The sequence below is a fragment of the Saitoella complicata genome (genome assembly GCF_001661265.1).
Source record: "Saitoella complicata NRRL Y-17804 unplaced genomic scaffold SAICOscaffold_4, whole genome shotgun sequence".
In the NCBI taxonomy this organism is placed as follows: Eukaryota; Fungi; Ascomycota; class Saitoellomycetes; order Saitoellales; family Saitoellaceae; genus Saitoella; species Saitoella complicata.
This window is the reverse complement of record NW_017566995.1, coordinates 404,275-427,178: the sequence shown is the minus strand read 5'-3', so window position 1 is coordinate 427,178 and position 22,904 is coordinate 404,275. Positions and strand designations below refer to the sequence as shown.

The following is a 22,904-nucleotide window of genomic DNA, read 5'->3' as shown; positions in this document are numbered from 1 at the left end:
ATCAAGGAGGAGCATCTTGATGCCTCTGATTTCACTAGCGATTGAGACCAAAATTTAGGCAGATATATCTCCCGTACCTATTCAGGGAATGCCCAATATTTGTCATGTAACAAGCCAGTTGCCTTGTCAGTGGCAGTTCTAAGTTGGATAGATGACCACGTGTTTTGTTGAACCAATGAGCTAGAGATATGCAGCCCAGCCTAGCGCGAAAGCGTTTAGTACGAGCGCTAATGATTCGGAGCACAGAGTGATACTCACCACAGAAGATCAATGACAGGTTCCGTGGATCCGTCGCCTGTTGGATCAGCTCGTTCACTGTGGCTTCAACGCTCAGGGTCTTCGACAGTTTCTGTGATACGACCAGGAGAGCGCGCTCCGCTTCTACTCCTTCACTGCCACTGCTTCTACGCCCAGCCCCAGAAGGCAGTCCATGGCCTTCGCCAGGGGCAAAACCGTCGTCCTGCAACGGCTCTTTTTCCTGGATGCGTTTCATACGGAGAGGCGAGATTGTCCATGAATACTATTTTGTCTTCTTAGCAAGCTCCTGGTCAAATGATCGGTTTCAACTTACCAATGGGTCATGTCGGAGGACATCGAGAATAGTGATAACTGCAGGAGATTCGTTGCGAAGCACGCTCAATGTGTATTCGCAACACTTCCTGAAGACTCCTTCAACACCAGTGATTCCGAAACCATCCACAATATCTCGGGTTAATCTAAACGGCACGGTTTCCGGTATAGGAAGCGTTTTGCCCTATTCCATTGTCAATTATGAGCATTTGTGATGCATGCTGAGGAATGACTTACCTGTTCAAATGACACGCCTAGGTCAATATGAACAATTTCTCCTGTGGACTTGTCCAGCAAGATGTTGTGTCCGTGACGGTCGCCAAGCCCCAGAACGTACCCGAGCATGGAAATGGCTGCCGTACTGCGACTGTAATTCAGTCGTTTAGAGTACCATTCGTCGGGACTTACATAATTGTCGAAGAAGAAATGACGCATCACTGGGTGCAGATGCTCGGTGACCATTTCGTATGCACGTAATCTGGTCGAGTTGCTTTTGCCTTGTACTTCAGCGATGTGTTTACGACATTTACCGTTGATTGACCAATCCTTAGAATGATACGCTTCATGAGCCGGGATGAGGTATTCGTTGATGGGTATGGTCTGTTGGACCCACTCCAGAATTCCAGAGTTTTCTGTCAATGGAAGAACCTTGTACGTGCGAATTCGGAGATTGCGCAGGCGAGTGTTTTGATTCTTTTGCAACAGTGCGTCCACTTGTTGAAAAACTTGTTCCATGATAGCATCTTGTCGAAGATCATCGTTGCCACCCTTGACAAGCTGCTTGTGACGACGTCCATCCGTACCATAGCAAACTATGACCTTCGGAGCAGATAGTCCATTCGCAACACTGATTTTGGCGGCAAAACTATTGACCAAGGGCACATCCGTGTAATCGCAGTTTAAGTCGACAGGCACGTGTGCAGTAGGCGGGGGTATGCGTAACCGAGGTATATCTTTCAGAAACACCCTATGTTTTGGATAAACCTTACTCATGTCGAGGGATCCAGACCCATAGTCCCGTCGCGTCATAGGGTATCTTGCAAGCTCGTTGTATGCCGCTGCAACGAACTCCACGTTCTTCGTCACCGCTCTAGCTTCGGCGTCATTCTGATTTTTAAGATCGTTCCAAATACTCAACGCAGCTGATTTGCGAGCTTCAGCTGCGATATCTCTGGACGAGGTTGTTGTACTGCACATGGAAATAATCTGATAAAGACTGTGATAAGGATGCTCTTGACAAAGCCTGAAAATCAGAGCTCGTAGAGGCGCCTGAAATGAATCGCTGGCAGACACACCCGATAATCGGGCTGACAACTGATTCATCAAGGGTATGAACTTCCTTGAAGGAACTTTTGGAAGATAGTCCTGGACGATCTCGTTAACGGCATCCATAGTGCAATTCGCCAGCCAGAATGCACAAAACCTAGACGCCTGGAAATCATACGCATCAGAAGCTGCGATGCATCTCAGATAGTACTGCGCACTCTTCGTGAGGAAAGTTGTCTTGTTCTCCAAAAGTCTTTGGTACTCGGCGTTATCGAGCTGGTACAACGCCTTGGCTTTGCCAAGGTGGCTTTTCACGGCTCGTGCCTTCTTTTCGGGTAACGACGAGGCAAGTAGCTGTTGAAGCTCGAATATCTCCGCAGATTTCTGGTCTCGCAGGCGTTGCATACGAGCGAAATCTTCAGCAATGGCGGAACTATTCAGCTGCTTCTCACAAAAAGAGGCGAACTCGTTGAAGACTCGACCAGCATTATCCCCCTCAACCACGCCGTGCAGCTCTTGAACGGCAACCTCGAGGTACGATTGTAGTATCACATCAGGTCTTTCCAACCGCGCTTCCGACATCCATCCAGCTAGTTGGGCTAAAGTTTTGGCCCGTCGCACATTTGGACCGGCAGTCTTAGGCTTCCAGTCGACTATGGTCTGTTGCAACATCCTGATAGCAGGTATAGACTCGCCTTGCTTCCAGAAAACGCTTGCCGTATTTACAGAGACGTCGTGCATCAAAGCATCATCATTTGGAAGGTACGTGTTGGCAGCTTCTTGTAAATATGCGGCGTTGCTCAAAGCAATCTGATATTGACCCTGGGCTCGTGCCATTCGGCAGGACTTCAGCAAGTATCGGGCTTGTAGACGGAAAGCTTGTTCGGGGTTAAGTTGTTGTACCCGTTGAAGATGAGGACGTTTCATAACTGAACCGAACAAGACGGAACGCAAGGCAAACAACATCTCGACATCACTGAACTGCGCGTGGTCAGCCCAGTGATCAGCTCGTTTCTCCCAAGCATGTATCAAGTCCTCAGACTTGCCGTTTATTCGGGTCAACTCGTCAACTTCGACCAAAGCAGCTAAAGAACACCATTGCCCTCTCACTGTAGTGGGCGAGTCTGCCCGATGCAGCAATTTCTTCGTTACACTCAGAAGCGCGGCATTCAAACAAGCAGCAGAACCGGGTCGCGGTGCATCAAAGTTGAGCTGCTGCAAAACTGTGTACAGCGCCGTTTGGTCACTAGGAACTTTCGCGGAAGGGAGGTCCCATTGTTCGAGACGCCAAGCGATACTGTGCACATCGCTAAACCCCATATCAGCAGCAGTGATTGCCTTCGCTGTAGCATATAGCCCCAGCTTGGACAAACTTTCTCGCACACCGCGATTGTGAACAGCAGCTTTACCGTCCATATATCCAAGTCGAGACACGGCTTCAAGCTCAGCTCCTCGTAAACAGAAACTCTTCCAGCCATTGCCCTCATAGTCATATTGCTGCATCATACTCGCAAGCGAGGTTGTTCTGCTAACGCCGTGATAGGAATCCGGTTCATCAATATGGCGGAAGATTTGGAGCAACCGTTCGTACGTGTCGTGCCGTGGTACTGCATCTGCTTTCGTCCAATATATCTCTGTGAATAGCAATGCTGCTTTCGGCATATTACACAATACCGCTGCATCCGCTGCGGCCGAGTAGTCGATTGGAAGCCAGAAGTTCCGATCGAATCCGACCTTCGAGTTAGGCATTGCTGTCTGGCGTAGGTATAGAACGCAATCGAGAAGTAGGGCGAGTCGCTCGTGCGAAACATTGTCAGCCAGGGTGCGAAAATTGTGGTTGAAGATAGCGGCAAGAGCGGCCCCGGCAGATTTGAACACCGTATCGGAGGTAGACTTAGACAAGACGAAAAGGACGAGATTGGGAAAGAGGTCTTTACCAAATGTGTCGAGGGCATGGACTAAGGGCGCTAAACACCCCATTACCGGGTCATCCATAGCAAGACGCACAAGTGCGAGCACAAGACTTACACTCCAGTCAGTGAAAGGAGTTCGGGAGTTCATCCACGTTTGAGGCTCAAAGCTTTTGGAGACATCGTCGACATCTGATGCAGTCCGACGATGCGTTCTCGGATGGGATTCAGGCCGGTTCAGCGCTAATCGCACATGTTCAGGAAGCGATTGTAATGCCTGCTGATTCGGGTCACGCGCAAACATACGGCTTACTATAGCCTCAACCTCTCCAACGATGACGTGAGAAGGATGCCGCAGAAGAATGGCCATCTGCTGCAAGACCGCCGTTTTGGTGATCAGATCCGGATTCTCTCCTGGGTGACCTTGCACGGTACGTGCTTCGGTGAGAACAGGCGCAGAACCCTCTGATGCAAAAGCCATACCTAAGATCCTTCCTATGTTGCTGAGGTTCTTGTCCGAAAAGTCAAGCTGGGAGGCATGACATACGATAGATTTTGCTAATGCGGACACTTCGAGTTGTCCGACAAACTCATGGCCTTCGTTGCCGCTTCTGTCATAAGCATCAGTGAACGCTTCAAACAACAAATTTCTAGAATCTGCGTCCAGCGGCGAGCGATCTGAGAAGGAAAATGTAAGCTTCAGCGCTGAGCGCCAATCCACGCTCTTATCGTCAGCCAACCCTCTTAGAGTCAGGAGGGCCTGAAATGCGGGGACCACTTCGTCCAAGTGAGGATTTTCTTGGACAATCTGTGTTATTCGTTTCAACCACTTGTTCGACGTTTGTACCACTTCGGTGCCGGCGTCCGTGGCTTCCAGGACACGTAATGCACGAACCAGCGCGGATGTGGCCCTGATGAGGGTAACTGGAGTAACGATGTCTCCATGTACCGAATGAGAGATGAGATACTGTAAAACTCCGATGGCGTCCTTGCTGCAAAGTGGAACAAGCACGTATCCCGTGAGAAAGTGAAGGAGCATGTCGAGCGGATAACCTTGAACAATAGCTCCACCGGCCATGCTTGCCAGAAAGCGGAGCTTCCTTATTAGCACACACAGCTCGGTAGGGCTAGACGCCTTTGTGGCAGAAGACATCAAGAAGCGGAGGATATATGCCAAACGTGAAGGTGTCCAGAGTTTATTTGGGGAAACCGCTGCCTGTTGGCATAGATCAGAAATAGCACGGATGACGACCCGTGCCCTGTAGTGAGGCCGTGGAGGTTCGGGTAGAACGCAATCTGAACAACTTAAGCCACAGATATTATCCATAACCTGACCTTCCGCAGGCAATGATGATTGATAGAAGGCTTTGGACGATGACCCTTCCTCACGAAGTGAATAAAGCATGACGGCGATCGTGTCATCAAAACGTTCAACCAAAAGCGAATTGAAGTCGGGCAGCCTTGTCGCACAAAGCGTTTCAATGGATATAGACTCCGCTTTGTCAGGTTGAATGGCACTTGCTTCACTGTGTTTGTGCAGCTTACCATAAGCCATAGCACGGTGAAAACACACCCGAAGCAGGTCCTCAAATGTACCCCTTAGAGTTCCTTGAGACAACTCAATGAATGCCGCGATGCCACCATGCAACAGCAGTTGTGCCCCTAACTCCTCTCTGTAGGTCGTGCTCCAATCTTTCAAGGTTTTGTACCCAAAAATGGCGTAAGGAAAATCGGATATGGAGCCCTCTAACTGGATCCAGCTGTAAATCACTTGGGAAATATACGTCTGCAGTAGTTCTCGAGAACTTTCAACACCACAGCCTCCAGCGATACCCTGCAAAGCGTGTTGTACATAAGGTCTGCTAAGACCGAAGTTACCAAGCTCAATGAGGTTGTAGATTGCAGCTTTACGCGTAGCTTCAGAAGCCATACTAATGCGCCAAAGTGTTAAGACACGCATGGAGAACATCTCAAGGTTTTCTTCGTTGTCTTCGAGGAATTTCATGATATCTTGATATATCACGACATGATCGCCCTGAGGAAAACATCTGAAAAGCTGAACCACTAGGGCGGACATGTCATGTGTGACTCTGGCGTCGCGGTCTCGAAGCAATTCGATGAAACGACTGCGCGTAGACCCTGTATTGCTGGTACCATGGTGATGAGGTTGAGCAGAGAGTAGCTTCCTTAGCAAGGCCGCCAGTCTCCGCCTTACCACGTAAGATGCCAGATTCTTATCAAGCGTGATCTTAACCACCCATTCATAGACAGTGTGTATGATGTCGTCGTTATCCTCCATCGTCCACATGTCGACCAGGACCTCCAACGTGTTGATGAAGAAAACGATGACTGCTTCCGAGCGCTCAAAATCGTAATCTGACAAGAACAACGATGCCGCATATTCAAGGAATTCATGGATCGCGCCGACGGGTAAATGCTCTCCGTTCGCCTGGAGACAGCTTGTCAAAGAACTTTCCGCCCACAGCACACGACCTTTTGGCAGCTTTGAGATATAATCCATGAACGTGCTTACCTTCCATTGCGAAGACACGAGTACATCCACTGAGGAATTCATATGCAGCCGTATACACATGTCGGTCCGCCAGCGCTCGAGAGCGCATCGCACGTTGAGTACAGTCCGGGGAAGGTCTTTCAAATCCGAATGCTGCCCCGAGCTGCTAGACACTGCCATATCCATGTCATCATCATCCTCGCCGTCATTGTAGTCAGGCTCAAGCCCATTATGAGGCTCGTTGTCCGATTGCACTTTCATGCGAGACTCAATGATACTCGACAGATGCGCGAATGCATCCGCAAGAAAATGGACATTGTCCAACCTCGCACGAAAAGCAGCACCGTCCGTAGGTACGCTTGATCCTTTCGCTTGAATGAAGCATTGATTGAGCGACAGCAAACACATATCAATATGCACTTGTTTCGCATTGTCCAGCCTCAAGAAAGACCCAACATCTTCGAAAATACAGGTTACCAGGCCTGTTAGCTCGCCTGCAGCACCCTCATTGGGCGAGTCGATGGAGACAGCCAACATCGCTGTAATTAGCGCAAATTCCAGCACATGGGACATTATTTCCGGTGTCAAAGAATTAGGATCCTCCTCGAGGAAAGATCGAAGATTATCCCTGATGACACGGGCGTCCTTGATCAGGATCTTCCTTAGGCCTGTATCGAACAAGATTGCTTGTTCCGGATCGACTTTGTACGAAAGACTATGCGAGGGCGTGCTAATCAGCTCCTGTGACAACGGCGGTTGGTTGTCATTGTCTTCGGCAAACGCAAGAAGCAAATACTGCAGCAAATCCTGTCGGTCAGCCAACTCTAAGCAAACTCTTCCGATAGCACCACGAGGGACGTCATTAGCACCAGCAGGGGTTTGCGGCAAAGACCCGGAACTTTGGCGACATCGTTCGAGTAAAGCAAGTACCAGAGACGCGTTTAAAAGCCGCGGGTAGGTCTGCGACATCCGCTTGTCCATGCCATCTAGTGGGTTCCATGAACCGAACCATTGCAAGATTTTTTCTTGAGGACGCAAGCGTCGGACTGTGCCCGTCTTGATCGTGATGTCGAGAGCTCTGGCGATGAGGGTGCACGACGTATCCGTCAATTGAGCCGGGCCTTGTAAGTCAATTGTCTTTAGTATTTGCTCGATCTCGAGAACAACGAATTCGTCATCCAATACTGAAGTTTCGACAGCCGTAGATAGAAAGTAGCAGGCTGCTCTGCAAGTAGCTGTAGCCGTGATTTTGCGGCAACAAACCGACCAAATGATTCTCCACTCTGGCTCACTAGCTAGCTGTGAGAGAGCATTTGGCGACTTCAGCCTCCGCAAAAGAGTGGTGTAGCGCGCAATGCTAGCAGCACAAGTCACAGCCCAGCATTGAACTTGAACATCGTCATCCCCACATAACAATGCTAGGTCGTGGATCAAGCTACCCATGTCCAAAACCCCAGCCTTTGTCGGTTCCAAAGCTTCGAAGACGAATACAATAGCCTGGAGTGCGGCAATTCTTAAACGACTTGAGGGATGCCGGGTTTGACAGACAAGGAAACTCAACTGGCTTTCGGTGACTTTGCGGCGTTTCTGAGCAGCGTCGTCGTCGCCTGCACTCGAGCGTTCGTCGTGGAGGCCCAAAGCCTCCTCGTTGTCCATGGCGATTGCCAAAGCCGCTATGGTCTGCAAGCATCCCCAGGCCTGCTCAGCTCGAGTCGCAATGGGATCAACAGACGCACGCAAGCTGAAAGAGCGGCTGCGTAACGAGTGGAATGCTCGTGCTTCCGGTCTTTCGAGACTGTCGTAACGGTAGTCCAGGTCGTGCAACTGTAATCGATCACGATCCAAGAGCTCCACCAGCTCTGCCCACATGGATTCAAACAAATGCATTGCATCCTCTCTACATGATGCATGGGATTGAATGCGCCGATGAAGGTATGGGTATGTGTACATCAACGTAATCAGTAACTGTTCCTTCAGTGCTGCGCTTTTGGTAGTCCAAAGCCTGGCGATCAGTGGCAGTAACGTCTGCGCAACTCGATCCGTCAGACGAATGTTGTTCACCGAGATCGACGCCAACGTCCTGTTCAAGGCTTGCATTGCGAAGATATGTGCGCTGGTCTCTGTCGTGTAGAAATTCAAGAACCGAAGAAGGAAATCGGCCACCAGCTGACCGACAGCCGCAACAGGAGCATTTGGCGTCTCCAACAGACCTTGTAAACACTGCATGAGTTGCGTATCTTCAAATCTTATCTTGTTGTGGTACGACCTGTTTCTCCAACCTCCGGGGGTGTTGTCAAAGTCGTCTTCGCTAGCGTGAGAATCCGGGTTTCCTTGACCATTTCCGTCTTCCTCCATGGGAGCCCGCAGGATGCCACAGCAGAAGTCGATCAGATCTGTCCAACGTGTCGTAGTAAAGTGCTCGGCATGAGGTGGGTATGAAAGGATACATCTTAAGGCCTTAGAGTAGTCCAGGCTGACTGGTTCAAACAGACCAGCCCCAGCAGACGGCAAAGTGTAACATATATGCTCGATGATGGCTTCCACTGTCTTTTGTCGTAAATATCTAACACCAACGTCAACCGCCGCGCGCAATGTTTGCCCGCATTGTTGCAGGCGGTTTGCGACGGTTGCCTTGGCTGTGCCCTTCGCGCGAGTGTACTGTGCTTTTTCACGAACAACGATGTGAAACAATGCCTCGAACAGCTTATGATAGCCTTTATCATTGAGGGCTTCGGCATTCCTCCCATGTCGAAGCAGTCTGCGTAAATGCTGAAGTCCGTCAGTCCTGTCCTTCGGCTTCTCGCTCTTCAGCAAGCTGTAGATGTTGTACAGGTTTATCTGGCCAGACATGTGTGGCGGGAATCAGCCAGCTGCGGCTATTGGCATTGACGGTAGAGGGCGTCACGCATACACGGCTGTCCGTGCTCCTGCTTCCTCGGCGTACGTACGGGGTGGTGCGGTACCTGGACCCCTGTTGTACGTCAGGGCACACTGCAGGGGCCATGCGGACGCGAGCGCTTACACCGAGCAGAGACAACAAAGACGACTCCCGCATCCAGCCCCTGTCAACCCTGGTCGCTGATCGTCATGGAGATATGCCTGCCAGATGAAGTGGCCGTGAGTGCCTGCTGCTCAATTGCTCTGGGCGGCACAGCTAATCGCTCAATTCGCAGACCCTTCACCATACACTTCTCAGCCTCGCCGACGGCCAACGAATTCTCGCTGGCGATCTCATTACACAGCTTGAAGCCTGCTTGGCAGAGCTTAGAAAGACACTGTACCAGCCTCCCAAGAGCGAGGAAAGTCGTAAAAAGCTACACGAAGGTACGTCACGGCATGTTGTTTCCTTGATCCAGAGGTTAATGCGAAGTCAATAGCTGGCGCACGGAAGATAATCACGCTTCAGGGAAAGACGTCTAGAATTACCGATGCTTTCGTTACGGAATCGATTGCGCTATCAGACAAGCTCAAGCTTGACGAGCTTGAAGCTGCGGCTTTAATTTTGTGCGCCGCCGAACATGCTCACCGATTCGACCGTTCCTATGTCCAGAGCGCTATCTGCATTTTCCATTCTCAGCGTGAAGTGGGCTTGGAGTGTATCCGGTTGCTTCTGGCTTGTGCAGTGGATAGCTCAGCATACAAGACAGTGCGTCAATTATTGTATGATTTCATTCCTAAGCTATACGCCGGTAAGGAAAGTCTTCCGACTGTATGCCTGGATAATGCAGCATCTATACGAGACCAACTGAACGAGGTCGAGGAAGCAACCCGTCGCGGAGTGTTTCTTGGACAGAATGCAGAAGAAGGGTTTTCAGACATACTACAGCTACGCAGGAAGGGTTTACTACGAGAACATGAGATTTACGGGATGATACTCTGTTACGCAGCAGTTGGCGGGCTTTTGTCAGTGGCAGATTTCGTGAAACTGCAAACCGCATTTGAGCTGGCAGAGACCGCCCAAAACAGCACTGTCCTGCATCTATTGCTTCCCGTATTGGTTTACCTAAGGGTTATCATAGGTGATGAGGAGTTGAAAGGAGCAGACATGATTCGTGACGCTAAGCTGGCCGGGAGGCACTTGCGTACGGTTCACGAGTCTGTTATGAACAAGCGACAAGCGAATGAGGCACAGTCACCCGCATCTTTACTATCTTTCGCACAAATTCATTGGACTGCGCATCTAACTGGACGGTGCAAGTACGATGCCGAAACAGCTACAAGCTTCGACTATGCGCGGGATGTTCTGACACCTACAAAAACGGCCATTAAGAACGCTGCATTCGATTTGGTCGCTCTTCGAGTGCTACCTTTTGTGAATAACTCGGGCCTCAGGTCCTACCTAGAGGTTCAGTTGATCGGCCTGATGCGGCAACAGGTCGTCGGCGCGGTCTCAAATGTTAGAGAAGAAGATTTAGTGTCTTCCGAAGATATGAGCCGTCTTCTCCGTCGGGAGTTGGAAATCTTCATCGATGTTTTCGTTGGCAATGTTGCAGATGTCCTGAAAGAGATCAAGTTTGCAGAGGAAGACCTCATTCTTGCGCATAGTCAGCAGCAGGATGAGCCACTCAGTCCGACACCCCCCCTTGAGCCAATCAATCACGATCTTGAATCATTCTTCTACGTGATTGCCAAACTATACGATGGTCGGAAAAATGCTGCAGAGAAGTTCTGGGTGGATCACGACAGCAATCTTTACGGGTTTCTAGATTGGGGCCTGAAGTGTCAGACTCCATCTATGATATGCGCATTCGCCCACATGCTTTCTTGCATCGCGACTGGCGAAGAAGCCAGCTCGGCGTTGTTTGCGTTCCTTTCCGAAGATGGAGATTTGAAGGGTCCCGCCTCCCGTGTCCGATTCAACTTTACCTGGAAACACATATTCGATGCTCTGCAGCACTACGCGCAACGATTGGCGCCTCGCCCCAAAATGAGTAGCAGCCGAGGCTTCATTGCAATGACAGACGAAGGCGAACACCTGAAAATCGACAGTGAATCGCAGACCGTGCTGCTCGCATATCTACAGCTGCTGGAGCGTGTAACGCAGTATTCTATGACCGCACGCATATCTATGTACGAGAACCTCGATTTGAAGGCATTTGATGTGCTATTCACTTTCCTCGGGTGCCGTCCTTCTGGCGAACTGCAAGCAGCCTTGTTACGTGCAGTATCCGGATTTTGTTTCGGTGGAGTCCGCGCAATCAAAGACGTGATCTGGCAGGCACTGGAACATTGGGTTTTCCTGGCAGACTTACCCGCAGCATCCGCCTGGGCTGGGCGAAGCACTGGCCGTCCGAAGTCGCGGGTTGAGCAAATCTTGACCTTCCCGAATGAGGTTATGGCCTTTATTGATCTGTTGACAAAACTCGTGGAGCCCAACCCTGAGGTGGATGTTTTAAACGACAGCCTCCCTTTCCCTGAGGGCCTTGGAAGGTCACATAGGACGTCTGACGTTAATCCGTACGTCGACTACGTCATTAATGTCATCCTCATGAACGTGTCGTCTTGTGCATTGTCGCAGAATGAGCAAATACGGTTATACGAAGTTTGCATTAACTTCATCGAGACTTGCTTGGACTCTTACAATCTCAATCTCGTTAGCATTGCTGATCTGCGTGTTATCGACGTGAGCAATGCAATGAAAGCCTCCACGTTGACAACCTATGTCGCTTCGCATCCGGGAGCACGTGTCTTGTATGACATTCTGAATGAAAGGACCTGCTCGTTGATCTTGGATCTTGCAAGCCTTGGTGTCGAGGCCATCGCGGGTGAACCGCGTGCATCGTCGCTCGTCAAACTTGTCAATGCTTCCTTGAAGGTAGTCAATCTTGCTCTGGATGTGGAGACCCCCTTCATCGACGCGGTTCTTCCTCAAATGCAGACACAATCCGTGGGATTGCAGAAGCGACACGGGCAGATCACGACTTTCGAAAGCAGTATTCTTTACCGCGTGCCCTTCCTCGTCCATGCTGCGCTATACGTGGGTGCGGATCGAGATGACATTGCTCGCTCTGCTCTTGCAATTCTGTCGAAGGTTGAGGAACTACCTATGTTCTCTACAGTGCCGGGTCACGGGGTGAAGAGCAGGCTATTGAGCGCCTTGGATACTGTGGACGAATCTCGGAAGATCGTGTTCGGCTTCTTGAACAAATTAGAAGCGCCGCGGCCAAAAGGAGAAAGAGAAGCGTCAGTCGCGGCCATTGGTGAACGTGAGGATCTTCGGACGTCGATACTAAAATTTATTAGCGGATCGTTGCGAAAAGAGGAAACGTCCGCGACTGTAGGGCATATGATTTTGGGCTTCGAAGTTGCCGAGGGCACCGGGCTGCTGAAGCTATCTACCGACAGGGGTGGCATCGCTTCCGGGGTGTCAGTCTTTCACCTGCTCCTCGATTTCATCCGCAAAGGTTGTGAGTTGGAGGAACAAGTTCCTTCCTCGCTTCACTACATGCATTTGTCTGACCATTCGATGGAGATCGTCTCCTATTTGTGTGGTTCATCATCAACATCTGACTGCGTCCTGAATTATCTTCGTACTCACGAAGACTTCTTCACGGAGAGATTAGATCGTGAACTCCGTATGACAATGGAGGTATTTACCGCTGCAGCAGAAGCGAATGGAAATGATTCAATCGATCTCTTTTCGATGTATGGCTCCCTATTAAGACGTCGCCAGTACTTACTACAGTATCTCGCCGCAGAACTGTACACGGCGACCCAACAGGGTTCTCTGTCGCAGCTGCACCGTTATCTGCGAGCCTTGATCGGACTGAAAGACGTCTCAGAAACTCCACACGGTCAAGACTACCACTTCATTCCGAACAGAAGCTATGTTGGGAACGGCTTGCGTTTGCTTGACTTCCTTGAATTTCTAGATCACGAGGTGGACATATCTGATACACCAACGCCTCTTACGGCGTTAGACAGGTATGGAAGTGTTTCTCTGGATGCATGTCAAAAGGTTTCCGACGATGGATTACTGCTTTTTGACTACCATGCAGCTTATTCAATCGTTTCACTCAAGATCAACGACCTTATCAATGTCGATCCTACGCTCGCTACGCAATTACCCAATATGCAAACGCAAAGGGACAACGATATCAGAGCCCTCATACAAGAAAATTACGCCCGAGGAATACGGGCTGCCCAAGTGCATTGCGTTAAAAACTGGGTGAAAATAGTGAAAATCCTCATGCAAGACTGTTTGACGGCGATGGATGATCATGCTCGTGAACGCACATCGCTGGAGCTCATCCAGGAGATCGTACCGAGATTGTCACATTACGTATCTACTAATGAAACCATACTGGAGGCCTTCTCTGAGGCTCTCCTTACGGTCGTAGCAGTTGCAGAAGACCGCTTCCTAAACAACGACGAAGCTTCTGTTCTGAGTGATGAACGTCTTCAATCGGCTTTCAGGATTGTAACGCAATGTATCGTGAGTCCGTCTGCTACTCAGCAAGCCCGGGAGACTCTATACACCATCGCTGTTAAGTATATCAAGTACCTCATGACTTTGCCGGAAGGAAGCAAACTTGCGGAAGGGAATGTCCGGATCATTAAAGCTGCTGGTGAGCGTTTCGTGGAAGTCGTGTGCCAGGATGCTGTGCAAAACGGCGGGCCATGCCGAGTCATGGCCTTTTTGCTACTGGAAGCCCTTGCGGCTGCGGATGCACGATACCGACTCAATCAAGTTCTGGACGTTTTGGTTCGCCGGAATTACCTGCAGGCGTTTATCTTGTCCATCAAAGACTCAGAAGAAGAACTTAGTACGCTGTTGAGGCCTGATTTTGGTGAGGTGACCCCTTATGCCTTACTGTCCCAATAGCTCAACTGACTCTTGTTAGGCTCAGCGTACGAATTGACCGAGTACAGATCAAAAATGAGCTTGCTACTACGGCTCGCGATGACGAAGGCGGGTGCTATACAAATTTCTCAGACGAATTTTGCTCGGCTCCTTCAATCCTCCTTCTTGAATTCGGAGCTTGATATACAAGGTAATTATCTCCTAGGATTCAAGAATGATATACTGATCTCTTCTGTAGAACTTCCCATAGACGCGCGACAAAAATACCGCCAATTATTCGAACCAATGCTGTCGGTCCTTCTTTGCTGTCTGTTCAGCATTGGCACGCAACACATGGGTCTCATTCAGCATGCCCGGGAGTTCGCCGCATCCCACAAATCCGCAATACGCTTCTTCTTGAAGCATGAGTCGAAGGGCCAGGAATGCTCGGAGTTCGTGCGATCGCTTTTCGCATTGGAACTGGTCGCGAACTCAGCGTAAGCCCTAGCTACTTGTTGGATTACATATGGTTTACAAAAGGGCATGCCTACAGCTGCAAACATGATCCGGTTAGGGGTGCGCATAGAGTAGAGTACCTGCTCACAAAGGTTGTCAAAGTTGACACCCGTACAGAAATGTTTTATTATCATAATTATGGCTTCGCTGCATCCTCGATCGTACCAGCGTTCAAAGATTCATTCACCGACGACGTCGCATCAACCTGTGTGTTTTCCAGCAGAGGAGCCAAAGTAGGTGGCCTCGGGGCCTTCTTCATCCACTTCCTCCAAACCGCAAAGCTCTTTCGCATATGAACGTCCGCCTCTTCCGGCGATTCCGCATTGCTAGCATTCCTCTCGTGAATTCGGCAGATTTCTTCAACGTACAACGGCACTTTCTCTGACAAGCCATATGCAGCTGCAAGAAACTTCCTCGAGAGCATTTCTGTCAACAACTCCTCCACCGCATCAGTTCTTCCTCTACAAAGTTCATTCATGATCATAAGAGTCCATTGTCCACCTTGCGGGGTTATGTTGTATGGGGGTGATCGCATAGAATCCCAGAGAGCGCGAGTCGAGGTAGCCGGAGTTGGGCCCCCAAAGAGAGCTGACGTAACATGGGACCAACGTAAAAGTGCCGACCAAATGGGAGCCGTAATCTTGATATTGTAAGTGCGCGCCATAAGATCGACAGCAAAGATTGCTGCTGGTAAATTACCATTGTAGCCGTATGCAGTAGCAATTGACAGCAGCGTGTGAGCCGTGGGCCAAAGTGGAGAAAATGGCTGGCGGGAACCCTGGGGTTTACCTCGCTTTTGCAAATCGCGTTTGGACTTGACCGACGCTGGAAGGACATCCGTAACGCGGCTGTCTGCGCTATTGGCGAGTGTTTCTGTACTATGCGAAGTTTTCTTATGAGGAGAAACGCCCCATATACCCTCAAGAATGTTCGTAATACCTTCGATGTCACCGTCCCTGGCCTTCGCAAGGATCAGCAGATCATAGGTTGCTGCGTTCGGTGCAACTTTGTTCTTCAGCATTTCTTGGACAAGACTCGCGACTGTGTGACCGGGGCTAGGGTCAGGCGATGACTCGAGCGATGACTCGGCCGCGTCCCTCATCTTCTGCCAGTCCCTGGCCTTCCACAAGTCAGTAGTGAATCCATGGGCCGTGCCGCACACAGCAGCGATGTAGGCGTTGTAAAGATATGTATTGGGTGTGCATTCACTTTGCTTGAATTCCCGCCAGAACTGACGGGCGAGCTCAACGTCACCCACAGCACGAGCACAATCCAGGAGGTGTGTCCATTCTTGAGTACCGAGTGTGAATCCAAGACTCTCCATATGACTCCGTACCACTTGGATTTTCTCCAGGAAGCGTTTTTTTTCCCCTTCATCATCCCAACTTTGGACCCTTCCCTTGTCTGGACTCCATTCTAGCATCTGTCTAGGCCGGAATGACAGCAGTACCAAAGAAAAATCCGTACGCCACATATGTCGTAGGCCTCCCTTTGAGAGTTGTGTTGTTCCCGTGCCCTGCGATAACTGTTTTGGCGCAAGTTCGCAGTACTCCTGCCAGACTGCTTCCTTATCTCTGTTAGAGAGTGCTCGTAATAGTGGGCGAAGTGCTGGATTAGATCGCTGCGTGAATACGTCGTTGAGCTTTGATTCTACTCCAGCAGCACTGTAAGGGAAATCAAGAGAATGTGAATCAAGCATCGCCGGAGTCAGCCCTCCTAAAGGTAAGAACAGCGGACGAGCTTTAGAGAATGATTGCCGCTGTATCGGCAGGTTCCGCAGCTTTCCGCGAGCAGCAAGCAGACATCTCGGACAGCCAGATGGTTTGATCATGGCGGATTGTGCTTGATCAGCCCCGACTCGAAGGTAATTGAGATTTCCTACACTTTTTTGTGTTCCCCGTACTCCGAATCGAAATTGGGTCTCAGCAGTGCCTGGCGCACGTGACCACCGTTTCGCGCGAATTCGAGTCTACGTTACAAGCGGCTCCATCTCCGACCTCGAACAGACAGACGTTTCCATCATCATGAGTTCTGACCCCCTGACATCTACAACAAGACCAGGTGAGCTCTCTGTCCAGAGTGTATCTACTGTACCTTACACACCCTGTGCATAGTCACCGATGCCGTGGTCACGGTCCGCGTTATCAAGTCGTTTCCTCACCGTACTGTGAAGAACATGATTCTTCCTCATGTCGATCTTACGGCAATGACCGTAGGCGACTTGAAGGAGATTGTTCGGTCTGGTAACTGTTCTGTTTTGGGGAACATCGGAACAGCTCGACTAATGTATTGTTTAGAGGTGCAAAAACAGGGAGGTTGGAAACCGTACCGTTCTTGTGTCGCAGAACTGGATACCCTAAAAATCTACACTCAGCCTCACGCAACAAAAACTATGAATCTCATTATCAACATGGATAACGAGCATTGGATGTTGGATGACGAATCTAAAAAACTCGTTGAATATGGCTTTGGTGAGTGTTTGAGCATCCAGCACTTAGGGATAAAGCTGATTCCTGATGCTTTAGCAAACGAGACCGAAGTGTCGTTCTTCAACCGTGTTGGATATGAGGAGTTCAAGGCCAATCCAGAGGAAAAGTGGCTCTAGTTATTTGAGCGTGGGCGAAGCGATCTTACCTATCGTATCGACCGCTGTGAGGCGTTAAACAATGCGCCGCAGCGCGATGGCGTGTATGACCTTTTATTCTGCAGCACAATACTCACTGTAGCACAAGGCGAATATCTAACCTCTTAAATCTGGGTTTGCAACTGCGTGCATCGCGCCCACCAGAGAAGGAGGAGGGGGGAGGAGCATAGGGACAGCGTAAGATATTTGGATACAGATTTCTACTTAACTCTTCACGCACAGTTACCGTTACCGTTTCTCTGCTGTGCATTGCCGTAACAGTAGCTCTCGTCCCGATTATCTCTGCTCTACTGCCGGGGTCGCCCTGATCCTCCACCGCTCTCTTCTCACCATGATCCCAGGCCTTCTCTTTTCTGCTCGCGCCGTGAACCTTGCTCTCGTCGTATACGTAAAGGGGTTAGTCGGTGACTGCACTTGTCTAAGCTGTACTAAGATGGTCTTGTGCTACTGCTGTGTGCAAAATTCTTGACGCGCATCATTTTACCGCATATTCGTGCAGGACACGACCAATCCACCAAACACGCCGCCAAACCTTGAAAATGCCTCCAAGGAAGCTGAAAGGAGCTGCTAAGGCTTCGTATAAGCGCAGGGCATCGTCTCGTACCCCCAAACCGCCCTCCTGTCTCCTCGAAGATGCAGCCTCACCACCACCTACAAATACAGTCCGGAGGGAAAAACGGCCTAAGACAGTCATCGAACTCGAAGACGAAGACGCGCCGGTTGATACTATCAGCAGATTCGACGACTTCCAGGTCTTCGTTCTCGTCACTAGGCAAAAGAACCACAGGTATCCTCAAGCACACTGGACGGTCAATCCAGTCAAGTCTTGGGCCGACCAAGAGCAGCTTTTGATCGATGTCGCCCTCGAGGAGCTCCGTCATGATCATATGGTCGTCGAAGGCGTCAACAAATACTCCCTGAAGCCCAATATCAGCTGGAAAGTCTGCCGTGGAAGGAGCCGGGATGCACCATGGTGCAGACTACGAACGGAGGACGACTGGGAAGGCTTCATTGATGCCGTCCACACTGAGCGCAACACACCCAAGGTCGAATGGTCAGCTTTTATCCTAATCGAAACACACTACGACCCTACAAGGGCTGCTTCTCAATTCGAGTTCGACCAGCAAACCCCGTTGCACCCCTCTCAGACTCAGTCCAGGGCCCGAAAGCCTCTCATCCCTCGACCTAGGCACAGTGCTACCAACACTGCTCTCCAGGGCATTTCGAATGAACTTGCGAATGATCCTCAACGCTACAAAAGGATCCTTGCTGTTCAGACCCTACAGGCTAAGCACAAATGCGCCAAGCACCACCAGCAGTACTGCTATGTTCATCCTTTTTCTGGCTATCATCGATACATATCCAATGATCTCCTCAATCTATGGTCTAAGTACTTGGTCGCGAAAGAACATGGGGTTACCGTTGAGGATCCACCCATCCATGATCCCCTTTTCGCTGAGTTGCTCAAACCATACAAGTCGACAGATCAGTCGGAAACACCTGAAAGCAGGCACTCTTCGTCCAGTATGCCTCAACTACCTACACCAGTGACTGCACCTCGATTCGATCTACTGCCGCTACTCCCTCAAGTCAGCCTACTCCGACCCCTACCCCAACAACCATTGACACGCAAATGCTCAGGGGCTCGAGCCCTCTTCAAGGGCCGGCTGCTGATGATTTGGACGGGTTTCTAGCCTATGTCAAGACCAAAGTTCCGGAATACATCGACTTTGATTGCCAGACGGTTCGAGATGCAATTATCGACAATGGAGTAGTGCTGGACGATCTCAAGAACATCGATCCGAATGGCCTACCGCCTGTGAAGCATGGATGGGTGAGGATTATGCGCAAATGGTGGCCCGTTTGGAAAGGTATCCAGCGGGAGCAGCAATCGAAGCCTAGGGGTCCCCTAGGCCTCGAGGAGACACCCTTCGAGGTCTACGAAAGCTAGGAGTTTGACGAAAGCTTTGATTTATAGTTATCTCTGTCGTACTGTACTGCTTTTCAATCCACAATGCTTGATTCTTTTGCAAACCTGTACTCGAGCACGAAACGACGTTGTCAAGAATTATGCACGCTAAGGCAGGGCATGCTGTTTTGTCAAGGTTTGTGCACGCTAACGCAGGTATTGAGCGTGCATAATCCTTGACAAAGCATCATGCCCTGCCTTAGCGTGCCTAATTCTTGTCTCAGAGGAGCGTAATCTAGTGAGCTACACTCGCATGCTACGTAGGTGGGGCAGTTCCCGGCCATTTTGTTAGGGAAAGGACCCGTGAGAACGGCAAGTACGTGAATAATGAACGAAATGTTCCTTTGATTCATGAAAATACTGAGAAGAACTAATGAATGATAGCTACACCCGCTCAGCCGCTCGAGCGGCCATTTCACGGTTGTTATCAACATATTGGCGCAAATCCATGCCGGTCAGCGCATAACCACAGCCCGTGTACAAATTGCGGATCTTTTCGAGATCTGCATTGATATAGTCGATCGCTTTGCGAATAAATGAGGCAGGGTCGAGACGGGCGTCAGGGTCGTTGTTATTGCGCTTCATCCAGGCCTTCATCATGCTGAAACAGAGCTCAATTGGGTTGAGGTCGGGTGAGTATGGCGGTAAGAACACAATGCGGCAGCCATGTTGGTTCACTAAGAGTTCAGCAACCCTTGGATCATGATGAATTCGACAATTATCAAGCACAATGACACTGTTTGGACCAGGGAATGGCCCAACGATTGGTAGGAGGTCCTCTTCGATGAATTCGACGAATCGGTCAGCATTGAAGGACCCCTGAAAGATCCGCAGCGCCTTCAAACCTTCAATAGTCAATGCCGGCAGCACACTCCAACGTGTCGAATGTCCAAAGACCCTCTCCTGGATAGCGCGGGCGCCTATTGGTGAGTATCCAAATTTCCGTGAACCCGTGCGCTCATCCACGGCTGATTCGTCGAGAAATACCAGCTGCTCTTGAGTATAGTCAGCCATTTCAATGGCATGGTTTGCGCGTAAGATAGGGTTGCGCTGGGCTGCCCGTAAGGTCAAAACCTTACGGGTATATCCAATCTTTTGCAGGTAGCGGGTGACATGGTAGCGCGATAGAGATGTAGCGAATTGATCATTGAGGAACTCAGCACAGTCGTCTTGATACAGGGTAGGGTTTTTGTCGTACAGGTACTTGATTTGCTGCGGTCATTTAGTCATGCCCTTGGTGGTACCCATGAGCAGTAATAGTCTACTTACCGAGCCCAGAAACTCGTCAACAGCCGATTTGCGCCCGCAGGTTGAGTTGCCCTTACGCTCAGTAAGACCTGTCTCCTCAAATCTCTTCACAATTCGGTAAACTGTGCGAGGAGACCTCTCAATGTTGGTCGCTATTTCGTAGACATCCTTCCCAGAAGCATATTGGTTGATTACCTTGTCGCGGTCGACATCGGCACATATCTTCCCAAGCATTTCGACCCTTACTGAGTTTCCTAGACCCTTTTTCGAGCTGTTTGGAGGTGTTTTATGTTACCGTTACAGGGGTCTCGCGCATGTACGAAAATGCGCGTCAAGAATTTTGCACACAGCAGTATGCAGGGCTTTGGTACAACGCTCTCGTATGGATATTCTTAGGGTGAGGTGCACAGCAACCCATGCCGCCAAATTCTTCAATGTGCACTTCGAGAGCAACCCAGAGACCATTGTCCAACCAGCCAGGAGTGAGTTGTATGTACGTCGTACGTCCCCAAAGAACCATAACGATTCATCTATCCGTGATTTTTTGTCGTCAATTACACCCCATTTTGTCATGGCAACGTGCATCATTCGCCTGAGAAAGTCTGTCATAATCCACAGCGGAATTCCTCATGATCCATGGCTATCTTTGGTATAATCCATGATGAGATCGGGCTCAATCCCACGGTTTGTCAACCAAAAGATCATGAGCCATCGATATCGTGCCATGGCCCAGGATGTTAGCAAAAGCTCAGTTGCAAGGAGAAGTCATTCACACCTGGCCTTGACCTAAAATACTTGATGGATGCATGTAAAGATTTGGGAAGATTTTGAACGCGGTGTGCCCTGTGGCTTACGCGTCCGCTTTTCTGCACAGTCATAGAACAGGTATGTGCCAAAGCGCAAACAAAAATGATGCTAAAATCATGACGTGCGTGTGTGAATAAGATCTCCTGGCAATTAAGCTTGTGCTAACATCCTTGATAACAGGACCATAAGGGACTGCTACTGTAGCTATTTGGACACTATGTCACAATGCGATTATCTCTTTTACTTGGTAATCTCACTCTTCTAGCCTAATAACTTTACTGCGCGTTTGTCAATCATTTCTGGCATGTTCCCTGATTTTCATGTGATCAAGCCCGATTTCATCAAGGAGAAGACCTCATATTTTCGAGGATTATGTCAAATCATACCGCGCGCGTGAATCAAGCCGACAAGTCTAAAGTACATGGCCTATGATGGATGTCAAGGAAGCTGAGACCGCAGTGTTTTTGTGGAATGTGCAGGTAGCGACTATACATGTACGCCCTAGAGTACGTAATTCATGTCAAACCGGGGATTAGTCGGGAATTACACATGGATTACGCACTTCATTGTGGAATTACGGACTTGGCAGAAATCCTAGAAATTGTGGACGACTATCCTTGACATTATCAAAAATTAAACCCATTAAGAATGTCATGGATTACAAACCCAGATAAAATCATAGATCAGAAGTAGTCACAGCAAAATACCTGAGAAATTGCCAAAATAACGTCTATTTGTCTTGAGATATTGAAGGCTTGATATACACAACTGTCTTGTTGTATTGAACCCACAGTGGCTTCTGCCATATATAGACATTATTGTAATCACATGATTCGATCTGTATCGCATATGACTACACATAAGGGCAAGTTTCTAAGCAAAGTATGTCATAGGAAGTGTAGGAACAGTGCAAATGCATATGAATCGTAATCCACAATCAAGGAGTGATCTGTGCCGATAGTAATCCATGATACGACAATGGACCTAATCCATGCTGCGATCCAGCAATTTCATACCCATTTCTGGCACAATGGCCTCGGTTTAACGTTGGTCCATGAATCCATGAGCTCAAACTCATGCTTTGATTCAGTATAATCCACGACAAAGCTCGGCGAAATGCTCGATAATGCTATGCATTTACTTCAGGCTTCATACAAGATAGGATTTTGTATTCCCCACGACCCCTTCGAAGATAACCCACTCTGTCACCCCAACCTCGACAGTCTCCTTGATCATGTAGTCATCAACGTCTATCGGTTGGCCATTCAGTTGACAAGGCAAGCCCTGCCGGCCCTACGGGCCCCCCGAATTCGACTGTCACGAATACCTGATTCGTGATTGCGCAAATATGGAATAACATATTCCACTTTCAGCAAAAGCACTCAAATAAGTCATTCGACTTTACGAAAAACGCGAATAAAGTGGGAAAGTATTCAAGCAGAGTGGAATTCCAATTCATGGTACACGAATACCTTATTTGACCTGGAATGATATTCGTTCCAGGAGAATAAGATATCCCACATCAATAAAAACGAGATTGAGGATCAATGATTAAGGGTCTTCGAGGATCAACCCTACGGAGTCGCCCGTTATGGAATTTCCATACTTTTTAGGTGGGGGGATATGAATTCCATACTCCCATTAAGGGTCCGTTATGGGAACGATTATTATTCGAGTGC

At 49.4% G+C, this 22,904-nt stretch overlaps 6 protein-coding genes across 6 annotated transcripts; 3 read left to right on the top strand and 3 right to left on the bottom strand.

Moving 5' to 3' along the window:
• Positions 1–180: 180 nt before the first annotated feature.
• SAICODRAFT_69703 (uncharacterized protein) lies at positions 181–9,177 on the bottom strand (the record flags this gene model as incomplete). The annotated part of the gene is made up of 4 exons (XM_019170497.1): positions 808–9,177; positions 572–754; positions 259–520; positions 181–227 (listed from the first exon to the last, which is right to left on the bottom strand). Exons 1-4 carry the CDS (start codon positions 9,106–9,108, stop codon positions 181–183), a joined length of 8,793 nt encoding a protein of 2,930 aa, XP_019026195.1. The 5' UTR covers positions 9,109–9,177.
• A 1,155-nt stretch (positions 9,178–10,332) lies between these two features.
• On the top strand, positions 10,333–14,430 carry SAICODRAFT_89247 (uncharacterized protein; the record flags this gene model as incomplete). Its single annotated transcript, XM_019171623.1, has 3 exons — positions 10,333–14,048; positions 14,103–14,252; positions 14,301–14,430. Coding segments are annotated over exons 1-3 (3,966 nt in total), but the record flags the coding sequence as incomplete, so codon positions are not given.
• A 263-nt stretch (positions 14,431–14,693) lies between these two features.
• SAICODRAFT_17488 (uncharacterized protein) lies at positions 14,694–16,329 on the bottom strand (the record flags this gene model as incomplete). Its single annotated transcript, XM_019165810.1, has 1 exon — positions 14,694–16,329. The coding sequence occupies exon 1, from the start codon at positions 16,254–16,256 to the stop codon at positions 14,694–14,696; it is 1,563 nt and encodes a 520-aa protein (XP_019026193.1). The 5' UTR covers positions 16,257–16,329.
• A 231-nt stretch (positions 16,330–16,560) lies between these two features.
• SAICODRAFT_64314 (cytoplasmic protein) lies at positions 16,561–17,510 on the top strand. Its single transcript, XM_019170064.1, has 4 exons — positions 16,561–16,618; positions 16,672–16,800; positions 16,855–17,028; positions 17,083–17,510. Exons 1-4 carry the CDS (start codon positions 16,582–16,584, stop codon positions 17,160–17,162), a joined length of 420 nt encoding a protein of 139 aa, XP_019026192.1. The 5' UTR covers positions 16,561–16,581; the 3' UTR covers positions 17,163–17,510.
• A 230-nt stretch (positions 17,511–17,740) lies between these two features.
• SAICODRAFT_5686 (uncharacterized protein) lies at positions 17,741–19,152 on the top strand (the record flags this gene model as incomplete). Its single annotated transcript, XM_019169491.1, has 2 exons — positions 17,741–18,529; positions 18,712–19,152. 2 exons carry the CDS (start codon positions 17,741–17,743, stop codon positions 19,150–19,152), a joined length of 1,230 nt encoding a protein of 409 aa, XP_019026191.1.
• A 407-nt stretch (positions 19,153–19,559) lies between these two features.
• Positions 19,560–19,794, bottom strand: SAICODRAFT_29252 (uncharacterized protein; the record flags this gene model as incomplete). Its single annotated transcript, XM_019167359.1, has 1 exon — positions 19,560–19,794. A coding segment is annotated over exon 1 (173 nt), but the record flags the coding sequence as incomplete, so codon positions are not given.
• Between the last annotated feature and the right edge of the window lie 3,110 nt (positions 19,795–22,904).